General features: G+C 40.4%; 1 protein-coding gene across 1 annotated transcript; it reads right to left on the reverse strand.

The window, feature by feature from the left end:
- Nucleotides 1-1,137: 1,137 nt before the first annotated feature.
- TMED7 (transmembrane p24 trafficking protein 7) lies at nucleotides 1,138-8,628 on the reverse strand. Its single transcript, XM_058823330.1, has 3 exons — nucleotides 8,375-8,628; nucleotides 5,855-6,100; nucleotides 1,138-4,026 (listed from the first exon to the last, which is right to left on the reverse strand). Exons 1-3 carry the CDS (start codon nucleotides 8,540-8,542, stop codon nucleotides 3,790-3,792), a joined length of 651 nt encoding a protein of 216 aa, XP_058679313.1. The 5' UTR covers nucleotides 8,543-8,628; the 3' UTR covers nucleotides 1,138-3,789.
- Nucleotides 8,629-14,189: the final 5,561 nt, after the last annotated feature.

Genomic DNA, 14,189 nt, shown 5'->3' on the forward strand with positions numbered 1-14,189 from the left:
CTTCTACTAAGCTAAGCTGAGTCGCTACTTTCCTTCATGTCTCACAACACTTAACTTGATGGAAATCAGTAGCACCCTCAGTGTGCACATAGCATAACCTTGCTTTTCTGGAACTTGATTATGCAAGTCAAGGGAAGAATGTGAAAGACTTTTCATCCATCTCATTTAGGACCTGTGTTAAACTTTTGGTTTTATCTCACCCCGGAAGGAGGTGGTTGCACTGTGCTGCTGCACTTGTGCCCTCTGGTGGCCTAGTAGTTCAGGAATTGTTTACATTTGTGGGGGTCCAGAGCACATTTCTCCTCCCTTCCTAATAAAAGCCTTCATCATCATCATGCATGTCACTTGATCCAATGATTCATCTTTTCACTTTGTCTAATTTTTTTTTTTTTGGTACGATTATCTCCTTTCAGCAGAAAAGCACCACCGACCACAACTAAGTGCTTCAAAGTGCTGGGTGCAGTGCACCTTAAAAAGCCCCAGACAACTACTTGGCCATAATATTAACACATCACTGAAAGAAGTATTTACCCATACTTCTAGACAAAAGCTTTCCTTAATCCAACTGCTGTATAGTCTTGAAATTTTTGAATATCTAGCAACTGACTTAGCAAGAAGAGTAATTCTGGAAGGTGTCCACACAAAACAATGATGCCTACCATATCTGTTCTTTAAACCTATGCAATGCAATATAAAGTACCTTAAGTCACACATTCAGTCACTATTTATTTGAAGTTCATATTTTGTAATTGGAAAATAGTAATTGAAGGCACCTTTCCAGCTCCCTCTGTAACTCTGTATCTACAGAATTAATGTGAAAACATGCAATAGGTCCCAAATAATTCCTGGCACCTGCAATTAAGTACCTCGAATTCTACTCCAACATGAAGCGATTTATGACTGTGTCTGCCTGCATTAAGGATGTCCTGAGCAAAGAGCCAATAATCACACTACCTTGCTAAGCATGGCTGAAGTAATGATCAACTGTCAGGAGGCAGATTAACTGTAGTACATTAAAACACAAGCTGACTATTCAAATTATAATTCAAAGATTTTTTTGAAGAATAATGTTCCCCAATCCCATATGCAAACAAAACAATTGGACTACATTCATATATTAATTTTTTATTTTCCCGTACAATATTCACAGGGTCTGCTTTTTGTCTTATTCAAACTAAATTTCCCCACCCATACCCTCAAACTAAAGAACCGACATTTCAGGACACAAAAAGAAGTCTTGTAAACATAAAACATCCAACGCATAGCTGAAACCCAGACCATTTAGCAATTAAAAACACAGTTATATCCCCTTTAACGCAGGGTGTTCTCTTGTGTATCACACCAAAGATTAACCAAACTGCTCGTATATTAAAAAGGTGCAGCTTTAACCAAAGGTCACAATGCACTTCTTCACCCACTGCGTGTTAGCATGTGTGTTTTATTATATCCTATTCAGTCAGTTAAAAACTATATACAGCTACGTTGAAACGTGTGTTTGTGCCATGTTTTTAACAACACAAAAATGAAGGCATTTTTAAGCTGTTGCTGCACATTATGCAGCAGGATGCCAGACCACTGGTTCAGACACCTAACTTTAATGGAAAAGTCAAGTCCACTAAACCTCTGCTGTGGGAGTAACATTGAATGGAACAGTCCACTTCACACATTCAAACATTGTGAAAGAATAAAGAGACATGTATGCAATAGCTGATCATCATCAGTTTTATAGCACTAGTTACCACTTTTGCCAGCACACAGAACAACTCAGTAGAAAAAAAACCCAACACAATTCAAGCCTTCAACCAAATGCCTTTGTTGTGATTAAAGCTACATAACTAATATTCAAACTCCAGAAATAATGAACACTAGCAAAAGTAAATCATATTTTCATTTGACACTTGCACCTGAAGTGTACCACTTGCTTTACTACTGTGTGCAATGCAGCACAAAAAGTACTAGACATCAGCTGCTGAAGCACAAGAAGAAAGCACAGAGGTACAATCAAGAATGTTGTATGCAGGCACAGCTTTGTATCCCAAGACAAAAGCAGACTTTTGTTTTCTTGTATTAGTGGGTCTAACTATTTCTGGGGAACGTGCATCCCAAAATGAGACTGCAGTATTCAAAACTCAGTACAGGATAGCAAAACTTTACATCCTGAATTTTACTTAAGGAAATTTAATACCTCCATGACCTTCTAAAATAGTCTTTGAGCTGTCTGATGTTTTCCTTCAGTTTCCAAAAGAGCAGTCAATCAATTCACAACAGAGATGGGGCACTTTTATTGTTTTCAACCATGACATGATTTTAAAATCAAGTCATCTTAGATCAATTCCTCAGACTGCTCAAGTGTCACCTGAACAAGTAATTTCAAGTTTTTGCTAGAAATACTATAGGCAATTATAAGGGTGTAGAACTCTTTCTCTGCTTGCCAAGAACTTGTGTAAGAAGCATCTTTTGATTGAACTAGTAATATATGACAAATTTTTTACTTTAGCTTATTTTGTGTGCATTAAAGAATTGGTCAGCATACTTTTTTTTTCCCCAGAGCAATTAGGAGTTTAACCTTACTATGACCAGCTCAATTCAAACAATGGGCATGTACATACATTTACTACCTTCAACAACGAAATAAAAGAGAATTTTACAGCACATAAGCTACTGAAGACATGAGCAGTGAAAGCAATGTAACTCTAATAACTCTACCAAAAAGATAACCTGAAATATTTAAAACATTTCCTGACCACTAACAAAATAGAGTGGCAATTAGATGCACAAGGCTGTCATGTCTCAGTGCAACACAGAGAGGAATATTTACAGCACTTGTGCAACGCAGTATCAATATCAAACTGCCCTCTTACTAGGAAAACAATTTAGTAAAAAGCTTTGTACGTGCCTAACACATAATATAACCTCATCCAGTGCTGGTGCTGTGCTGCTTAACAAACCAAGCTACTTCTGGTCTTAAATCCAAAAAGCAGCAGCAGCATGTATAGTACTGCACAGGTTCAATGACAAAGTTAGAAGACTCCCTATTCTACTGCACATTTTTTACATAAACTTGGAAACTTGGATTTTTTGTTTTGTATGCAGAAGTGGATTTCCTGAGTAGTCTTAGTCTCAGCTTACAATTTCTTCAGTAAAACAAACATTGCAAAAGAGAAAATGTATTTATTTTAATACAGAAGATGTTTAAGCAATCATAATGAAGTATAAAATTCAGCAAATTCTGACGACTTTCCAGGCTGATAAAGAATGTGTACCACAATGTAGTGCCAAGCTTTCAATGATTTTACAAAAAAGCAATGGGTATGATTCCATTTTTCTAAAACAGCAAATCAAACCAGTGCACTACAGTTAATAATATTTTCTGTTTTGTAATCCAAGATATTCAGCCTGAAAATTAAAATGAAACGAGATTTTCATATATATGATCTCTTGTATCAGACACTAGACTGTTGTGTTATTTTAAAGTTTTACACTGCAGATGACTAATTGTAGTGGTAAAAATCAAACTTGGTTTGGATTAATATCAGTAGAAATAAAGAGACACTAGACACTGCTAGATATTTTAATACAGGAATTAAAATATTTACGTTCCGAAGGATCCTTAAAAATATTTCAAATTATGTGTCCCTTTCATAACTTTTTGGATCTGTTTTGTGATTTTTAAGAGATGAGGAGTAAACACATTTGAGTGTTGCATATATTCAGACCTCTGTACCTACAGTTAAATTGGAGAACCACTAATCTTAGTGAGTAACACACCTGAAGCATTGCCGCTACTGGTTACGATCCAACGCGTGTTGTCGTGGTTCTTTTATCCGAGAAGAAGCTTTTAAGGAGAAATACCTGCCCAATACTAACAACAAGAAGGATGATTGCTTCCCCTATTGACCAGTAGGCCACCCTTGTGTTTAAATCCTCTGCTCTGCTGCGGCCCTGCGCTTCCCTCAGGCGGAAGTGAGTCTGATAGTCGATGACAGATTTCAAAGCTTCGTGAATTGAAACGCACGCAGACTCCATCTGGAGAAACAAACACACAACACAGAATTAAGAACCCTTCTAGTGATTTTGTGCTTTGATATTTAAAATGGAGTCATGTAATTTTGCAAGCTAAGAATTAATTCAGACCAATGTCAGACAGAAATAGTGTAAATAAGGTAAAATGTAACTTACACTGATGAAACTTTACACACAAAAATGTGATGCTGTTAAATACGGAAGCAGATAAAACCACAGAACTAATAAAAAGCAACAAGCTCTGAGAATTAATGAACAAATTCCAAATTTCTACTTGGATTCAAAATGACCCTCGGAAATATTTTTGAAATGTCCTTGATCCTCCAGCTGTTAATTCCACAGGAAAAAAAGCAGTTGTTTATAATATTAAGATACACAGAGCAGATACTATGTGCTTCAATTTTCATAAATATGACATTCTGCATTGATTAATTCTCACTCAAGTTGTACAACATGTACTCTGTTGTCAAGGGACCATTCTCTTACTCATCTAACATAACTGGTTAGAGAAGGGACAATTGTTATCCTTCAGTGCTCCTGAACACTCAATGCCTTATTCATACAAAAATACTTACCAACTTGGCCAATTTAATGATTTTTCATTAAAAAAAAAAACAAAATGCATTATTGGTTTTCCAAGTCCTAGATAATTTTTTATATAAACTTCTTGCAGTTTTAGTTTATCTGCTCTAAGTAAAAGTACTCCTAACTGTGTTTTGATCACTAAGAGACAGTCCTTAGATCTTCAAAATACTTATTTTCTACTCACAACTTAAGTTTCTCTTTAATGGCTTAAGATTAATATTTCCTGAAGATCAAACAGCACAAATTATTTTAAAGGAAATGTTTAACACCCTTGTAGGGCTGCTCTGAGTCCCTTAAATCTGTATCTAACCACATTTTGATGACTTTCAAGACATGTGTCTGAACAAGTCTAAGATAATCTCGACAAAATTCAGAATGAGTTTTTTCAAACTAAGTTTTGCTATTTGTAAATTGTAGAAACATCCTGATCTGCACAAGGGATCTAACACAAGGTCACTCTGGTTTTATAGATTTACCTTTAACTGCTTCCATGAAAGGCTACCCAAATTTGGTCATGCCACAAGCCTGACCAGAACTGCAAAAAGAATCTCCTTCCAAAGCAGCAAAAAAAAGAAACTAGGAGATACAGTATCAAGAATCCGGACTCAAAATAAAAGCACTGCAGCAATTAATGAAATGATCCAAAGAAAGTTTTAAGGTATTTAGATTGTGCACAGGGGGTACAAAACTATAAAATCCTGAAAACACAGTAACAATAATGCTCTGACACTTTCTAGACTTAAAAAGCCCAAATATCTAGAAGCCAAATAAATATAGCTGACTTTATTTATTTATTTTGCTAGAATTTCCTTCTCCAGTTTAAAAACAATAATTACACGAGTTCTCCTGCTAAAAAAGACTCTATTGTTTTAAATATATAAATAATTCTGACAGTTTCTCCAGACCTTGGAAATTTTTTAAACCCTATTCCACCAATATCTATTTTGTGAAATCCACATGTCAAGAGACACAATAATGTGTCATTGAAAGGATGTTCCATTAGAAACTTTAGAAAAATCCCACCAACCAAATGGAAAACAATCAAAAAAATATCAGAAACCACCCAAACAACAAAACCCCAAACAACAGCGGCCTTAAGTTTCTGTCCTAATTTCCTCTTAAACATTTGGTGATTCCTACTCAGCTTCACTTCATGAATTTTCAAAAGCAATGTAGATAACTAAAGCAGCTGAACTTGAAGAAAAATTGCCTTCACTTAACAACTTTTGCCAAAAACAACAGTTACCTGGGTAAGTGCAGTTACTCTGTTCTCACTAGGAAACAGTGGTGGATCTTCTCCAACCTGGAAATCGAAGTACACAGTTTTGTGTGTGAAAGTAGAGAACTCATTGCTGAAGCAGAACTTGTATGTTCCATTCCTGGATGCAGTAAATGTGAAGCTATCATATTGTTTCTTCATCTCTTTGTACAGCACAATGCCATCGGGATCTTCCAACCGACAGTCAACATCATAATGACCCCCCGTGATCACCTGGAAACAAAAACCAAGAAATTGTCTTTTTAAAAATATGGACACCTATATATTTCTTCTAAGAAGTCTGGTCTGGCAGATGGAACTGCAAAGCTTTTTGCCTTGACAGGTGTTGTAAAATATAATGCATTCATTTGAGAATCTTTCAAAGCAAGTCTGCAAAATTATTTTCCTATGAACGACACACAGAAAATAATTAAAAATGCTTCTGGTTCAGCATTTGCAATGTCAACTGTATTTTCAAACCCTTATGAGAACAATTTTAGTTACTTTATTGTTACTAACTGTACAACAGCAAAGTCTACAGTAGATGACGCTCCATGGGACAGCAACAACATGACAGTCTGACATTTGCTGTACACTCAAATCCTCCGTGGAATTAATTCATCCAGCTGAGACTGCTAACATGCAGCAAGGCACTCCCTTCTTGTGGCCAGGAAAGTGTAACTGCCCTGCTGTATCTCAGCTGCATTAGGCTGCAGGAATGGTGTGTGACCAGTATAACAGGAATTTCGAACTGTCTGGCTTCAATCTGTCCATTTTCCTGTCAGCTGCTGTCAACAGAGCAAGCTCTGGGGAACCTGCTGCCTCCCTTCTGAAGTTAGACACATGAGCTCTTGCAAAAATGAGCACATCTGGATAATGCCTGCAACTGACTCAAAACTTCACAACTGTTTCAAGGGGATTTCTGAAGCTTTGATTACTGTTTGTCCATAGCGTATTACTACCTGGATTGTCCAGAAAGACTGATCAGGAGTTTAGGTATTTACAACTTGGTAATCTGATGACTCTTACCATAGCAGTTGTACACTTTATCCTTGCTGCAAACTTTTTACTTTCAAGGAGGAAGAGACTTATTTCATATGTGTGCAGAAATCACTGAAATATTTTAGTATCTCTGTATCTACACTTCAGTCCACATGGCATTATTTAAATGCTCATCAATTTACTCAAGTGCCAGGTTATTAAAATTATTACATTAGTGGTACAACTGAAACAAAAGACTGGAGCAGCAGCTCCTCCACAAAGGCAAAATTTTAAAAGCATCCAGAGGGCAAGCAATAACACAGCTCTTCATTTTTGAAATATGATCTACAATTTGATAAGGGTGTGCTTTTTCATGGAAGTCACTTGCATTCAGTTGTGTAGGCACCCTGAAAATATTGCTTTTACACAGAGGTAGTAAAGATTGGCCAGAACTTTAAAGCTCCCCTAGGATTCCTTGCCACTGAACTTGCTTGTGCCTCCTGTTGGCCCTTGAGACATACTGCCAAAGGACATTCACACAGCACTTCAAGCTGCCAGTGGCTGGTCAAATCCAGACTTTTCTTTTAGCAGTGCTAATCCTGTTCTGGTCACCAATAAAAGTGGCAACAGCATGCTTACCTGTCCAGTAATACCCACTTCAAAACTGCAGGGTAAAGTACTGCACAGAAAAGACTGTATGGAATAAACAGTCAGAGACAAGAAACATTTGGGTAGAGAAAAAGATATCCAGAACTTAGACTAGACAGGACAGAGTAACAAGAACTGATATGTGGGAGCAACATTCCCCAAATATACTTGAGATGGGACAGCAACTGAGAAACTAGAAAGCACAGGACTTCAGCCAGAAAAGTCAGCTCATAAAAATTACACAATCTTTTCAAAAGCCCCCAAAGATAACTGTGATTTTTGTCAGTGGGCATGAGTTTTCTCTCCTGCTGCTGTACTATCAGTGAGTTCATCTACTAAAGTGACAGACTGAAAAGTTCCAGCCCTGCTGATACACTCAGAGGCACCAAAACAGTGATGCTGTACCACACCCTTCTTCTATCACCCTTTCACTGTTTAGTATGTAAGCCAAATCTGAATTGTACTCTGAAACACGAACTATTAGCTCTTAAGAGGCACCGTGCTCATCCTCTCGATGCTTCACAAACCACTAGGCAATTACGTCTGCGGCACACCGACGTGTTGGTCAGGCGCGCTTTAAGTATTCTCTGCGCGGTTCTGGATGGGCACTACTGGGAGCCACCAGGTTACGGACGCTGCCGGTTTTCAGGACCAACTTTGTGTCCCACTCACTCAGCCCTGCACTACGCGGAAGCCTCTCATCCGCTCCCGCAGAGTTTTCCTCGGTCAGGCTGGAAACCTCTCATTAGATCCAGCCGCTACTCCCTGGCCGGGCGCTGTTCCCAAATGCTCCCGACAGGAAGGAAGCCACGGGAGAGCCCCCGGCAGGGGCCCGGGCTTAGGGCTCGGGGCCGCGGCCCAGCGCGGCGCCAGGGGTACCTGGAACTCGAGGGTGCACTTGGTGCCCTGGGCGATCTCCTCGTAGAAGCACTGCTTGGCGTTGTCGGGCAGCTCGAACGTGATCTCGGAGGCCCGCGCCGCGCAGGCCGCCAGCGCCCACACCAGCAGCAAGGGCGGCAGCGGCCCCCGGGAGCCCCGCGGCGGCATCGCCCGGCGCGGAGAGAGGCGAGCAGGGGCGGAGGGGCTCGGGGCGGCCGGGGCTGCGGGGCTGCGAGGCGCGGGCGGGACGCGGCGTGGCCGAGGGGACGAGCGGCGGCACCCGGAAGCGTCCGCGCCTTCCCGGAGCGCTTCCGGGACGGGCGTCCGGCGGGGAAGGGGCGGGGGAGCGCGGCCGCGGCCTCGCCCCTTCCTCCCGCCGTGTCGCGGCCGGCCCTCGATGTCCGCTCCGCGCTGTTGTCCGCAGATAAAGTTTTTCGGGGTCCCCCTAGGCCCTGTAGCTGGCAATGGCTGGCTCCTGTGGCCGAGCGCACGCAAAGAGCAAACTCGGTGCCCTCCGAGATGAGTCGGGAGAGTTCTGCCGTGCAGATCCTAGAACGTTCATTGCAGAGTCAGTAAGAACTGAATGAATAAACAGAGGTATAAAACGTCGATTAAAGTGCTCACGCTGATTGCAGCAGTCAGCCATGGAGTCGTAGAACGTTAAAAATTGGAAATCTCAGTGATTCCTAATCCTCCTGCCCTAGGCAGGGACACTTTGCACTAGATCAGGTCGCTCAGAGCTCCATTTGGCCTTGAACGCTTCCAGGTTTGGAGTATTCCCAACCTCCTCGGGCCCTGTTCCAGTGACTCACTACCAGTGTCTCACTACTAATTCACTGTAAGGAATTTTTTTCCTTATGTCTAACCTAGGTTTCCCTTCCTTCAGTTAGTACCCATTATTTCCCGTCCTACCACTACAGATCCTGATGAAGAGTTCCTCTCCAGCTTCCCTGTAGGCCCCCTTCACATACTGCTAGGTTGCTGAGGTCTGCACAAAACCTTTCCTTCTCTAACCCCAACACTCTCAGCCTTTCTCAGTTATTTTTATAAATATAAAAAGGAAAAAAAAATAAAGAGAAAAGATACCCTCCATTCTTATTATATTAAGTTCTGTGGCAAATCAGGCAAAGTAGGAAAAGAAAAATTCAGGCCAAACCTCCCAGTCAGGAGCATGAGCTTGGAATGCAGTGTGCCTGGTCACCCATTTTGCTTCTCTGGAAGAGGGGCTGAACCTGCATGAAGTTATTGCCAAAAGAGGCACCACATTGGGGTGCTGCTGTATAATCCTCTAGCCTTGGAGAGAAGCCCTGTGCTAGCCTGTGGAAGGTATGATTTTCATCCTCACCACTGGGTAAGAAACTTGGGCATCAGTTTGAGGACTGTGGATTTCATAGGGCAGAGGTACCCAAAATTCATGTGTAGAAGGCTCTGATAGATATGCAGGTGTGGATTATAGTGACATGGCAGATGCTTTACCAAGTACCCACCTTACAGCTGAGGCAGACATTATCTATTTACAATTAATGCTCAGATGTTTGCTGTTTTCATTTAAACACACTGTCTTATTTTAGGTGGCATTTAAGTGTTGGCTGGTAGCTGAGGTGGCTCAAAAGCAGTTTATATATCTGGGCCATGTGATGCAGCTCCAGTCGTTTTACTTAAATCAATGATCAAAGACTTGCAGGAACTGAAACAACTAATCACCTTCTCCTTATGTGGCAAGAAATACATTTTAAAAAGACTTCCTCTGTGATTTTTCACAGCAACTGAAGTGATCATGTCCAGATTACAGTTTCCTAGTTCATTCTTTCTAGCCGTTTTCTGAAAGTTTCACTGAATGGGCAAAATGAAGCTTCCTTAAGAAATGATGATTGGAAACATATCACCAAATAATCACCAACACAGAAGGGGTGAGATACAGAGCAGGCAAGAAAGGAGTCTGGTGACACCTGCAGAATAAGGAGAAATGGAGAAGATGTTCCAATCTCCAAAATAAATCAGCAAGAGTAGATGAGATTACATCAACTTCTTTTTGGATTGAGGTCAGAGATTATAAAACATCAAGGGAGTGAGGAAGGCAGACTGCATCCAAAAAGCTCTCCAGCTGGTCCCCTTAACCCTGGTGACTCCTCATTACACCATCAGCAGGCAGAGCTGTCAGCACTAACTGCATAGCATCAGCTCCACTTTGTAGTGGGGTTGCAGCTCACCTGGTGTAGATTTGTTAAGGACTAGTTGTTTTATATATGTAGCAATCATGATAGTAAGAGAACTAGTTACTAGCATTATGAACTGCTTATGAATTTCAGTAATTCTTTAGCAGCTTGAAACTGAAATAAGTTCAATAAATATAATAATAAGTTCAAAAATGTATTTTAGAGAGAGTAATACGAAGAGTTTTCCTTTCCTCCTGGACAATCTGTTTAAGTAGGGTGAGAATTGGTTTCAGATGCTCTCAGCATAGTTCTTCCCTGAGAAAAACCTTTATAGGGTTTTTTTCCCTCTATTATGACAGAATATTTTCAAGCAGAAGTCCGTATTACAACTTCCTCCGTACACGCATGCATAGATACATGACTTTATTGAGGATCCTTTTTACCTTACATGCAAAGTCAAAGACTAGGAAAAAAAACAGAGATTCATTTTATTTTTGCATTGGTTTGATTTGTAAATGTATGTTGCCACTTTCTGTATGGGGAAAATGAAAATTGACAAATGGCACATGTTTCTTGTGCATACAGTTGAAACATGCTCTCCTGAAGACTGCTAATGAGCCGTAGTTGTACAAGCAGTTCTCATTCCTTCAAAAACACACGGAAACCACTGGAGAAAGACCAGGGAAATCTCCAAAATACAAGATGTTCCGGTCCTAATGTTTCTTCTCAGCTTAGTAGCTGAATCAAGCTACTCTCCTGAGGTAGATCTTTTACCTGTGTTAGATGTTGTAGATATGGATGAAATTGCAGAATTATAAGATCTTATGACTGAAAGAACAGTTCCTGTTATTTAAATAGTGGAACAGAAAAATCCTGTTCTTCACCTTTACAGTCCTTTAATATCTTTCCTGAAACCTCTGTGTAACCGTTTAGAAAACTCCACTTTGTTGTTTTAATTTAATTCTCATTTAAAGCATATTCCACAGTACACTTTATCTTGCTACTCAAACTACCTAAAATGGTAAAGTTTCCCCATTTTAAGTATGTCTGCTTTAAAAGCCTTTGCTTTGGGCTTGCTTTGGCAGATTTTATATAAATAATAGACCTTGATGTCAAGATAATTAATTCCTTTTTACTTCCCAGTATAGTGCTTAATTTTGGATAGGCTAAAATTACTAAAATAAACCAGACTGGCTTTTCGCTGGCCTTCATACTTTAAAAAGTGGCATTGAATAACTCTGGCACTTGCAAAAAACACTTGGAGTGCAGTCAAGTATAGTAACACATTTTCATCACACTGTTTCAGTGTGATTTGTGCAAAGTCATGCTGTGGAGGAAAAAGTCAGTGGACCTTAAAACTGCTTGAATTTATCCTTTTTTTCAAGGTTCAGTGCATTTTCTAACCTCTGTTCTCATGCAGTGAACAAGAAATGAGCTCCTTTGAGTCTTAAAAGTCAGTGCACTACTGGCTGTGCTTATGTCAGTTGATTACATAAAAGCCCAAACACCTTCATAAAGAATACACAACAAAATAACAAATTCAAATAAATGTTTTAGATGAAAACCAAATTTAGGTGCACCCGAAGTTAAGCATTTACTGTCTTTCCATATGTACAGCTTCACAGAGGAACAGGCTGAGAGCTGCTGCGTGCAAGGAGTTGGAAGAAGGGAGAATATTGGTAACGCTGTGACCCCTCTTATGATCTGAAATATGTCACATGCACTCTTGCAGAATCCTGAGTTATTGGCAACAGCAATTTGTGAACCCGTATTTGTATAAACACAATATCAAGAAATGTCAATGTCTTTCAATGTCTTTTAAAAATATGTTTGTACATAATAAGGTCTAATGGATTAGAATTTTTTTTCCATTTCATGGTGGTTTATTATTTGTTTTTTACTTTATTTCTTTTCAGATAAGGTAGGAAACTTTACATGATTGCAAATGTCTGAGGAAAAAGCTTTTACTTACTGGTTCGAGGAGACCTGTGGAGACACGGATCTGCTGCTCTTTCTGTGACACACAAGAGGGAGCTCTTGGTCACCACAATTTACATGGAACCATCTCAACATGGAATGGTTGGGGCTGGAAGGTACGTTTAAAGGTCGTCTAGTCCGTGCCCCTGCGATGAGCAGGGCCATCTTCAATTAAATCAGGTTGCTCAGAGCACCATCCGACCTGACCTTGAGTATTTCCCGGAGTGAGGCATTTACCACCTCTCTGGGCAAGCTGTGTCAGTGTTTGACCACCTCATGGTAAAAATCTTCCTAAATAGTCTAAATCCTCTTTCTGTTTAAAATCATTACCTCTTTAGTTCCCTCTTCTCAGTTTTTGTTCAAAGTAAATTCAGTACCTAAGGTTTTCTTCCTTTCAAACTGACTCTTTCAATTCAGTGATAAATGGATATCAAAAAGCTAAAAATATTTAAGTAAATAGTGGCAATCATAGCCAAACATTGTAGGCATAGCTCAACAGAGCGCAACATCTGAGGCCTACACCTTTCAGTTCACTGCTCACAGTTCAGCAGTGAAAGCCACGCATCCATTTACGTACCAGCAGTCCGTGTGTGTAACCTACAGGGATCGCCGGCAATGAGGCTTACAAGCACCCGTCTTCTCAGCAGGGAGGGAGCTGCAAGAGTTGCTCCATGGAAAATGAAGAAATGTTACCCCATGGGAAATGTCTCTGTCCCGGCATCAGTGGCAGATGTGACCTGCTGTCAGCAATCTCTAGCTGACATTTAGCAGTTCCCAGTCTTCTCCAGGGACAGGTGCCTTCCCCAGCCTGTTACACAGCATGTACTGCTAGGATATGACAGTAGGACCACCCCAAATATTTTAGTTTCATTAGCACTTGGAGTGCTCAGGATGTGTGAAAGATCAATTTCTGTTAGTCCAAACCTGACTTCAGTGGATAGTGTGAAGGGGAGGGATCTGGGGAAGGGTTGAAAAACCCAGGAAGAGAGAGAGACAATGAAAGGCTGGCTGCAGTGAATTAGATAGGAAACCTAAAGGATGCCCTGGCCAGATTTTAAATGAAGCATTTTAAGATTCCTTCCCAAAGCACTCCTCTCAGTGGCTCACCTTTTGTTTTGGTTTGGTTTTTTCCTCCCAGTCATGGCTGAATTTTGATAATCCTGTTTCACTTTACCTAATGAAAGAAAGACTTGTGTTTCCATATGTGCACTTGTATTAACTCAGATTTAGATTCACTTAGATTTTTAACATGTTATAAAACATTCTGATTTTATCTGGGATGGAGTAAATTTTCTTCATGGTAGCTAGTATGGAGCTGGGTTTTGGACTCGTCCTGAAAACTGTGTTGATAACTCAGGGTTCTCTCCTTGCTGAGCAGTGTTTATGCAGAATCAGGGCATTTTCTGCTCCTCCCCAGCAGTGAGTGGGCTGGGATTCACAAGGAGCTAAGAAGGGGATGCAGCTGGGACAGCTTACCCCCTCTGACCAAAGGTACATTCTGTACCTTATGACATCATGCTCAGCATATGAAGTTGAGAGAAGACAAAGGAAGAGGAAAAGAGAGAGATGGCATTTGTATTCTCCAGTCACTCTTATGCATGATATAAAGCCTGTCTTTCCTGGAGACAGCTGCCTATCCCTGGGAAGGAGTGAATTATTTACTTGTTTCACTTTGCGTGCAT

This window comes from Ammospiza caudacuta, chromosome Z (genome assembly GCF_027887145.1).
Source record: "Ammospiza caudacuta isolate bAmmCau1 chromosome Z, bAmmCau1.pri, whole genome shotgun sequence".
Classification (NCBI taxonomy): domain Eukaryota; kingdom Metazoa; phylum Chordata; class Aves; order Passeriformes; family Passerellidae; genus Ammospiza; species Ammospiza caudacuta.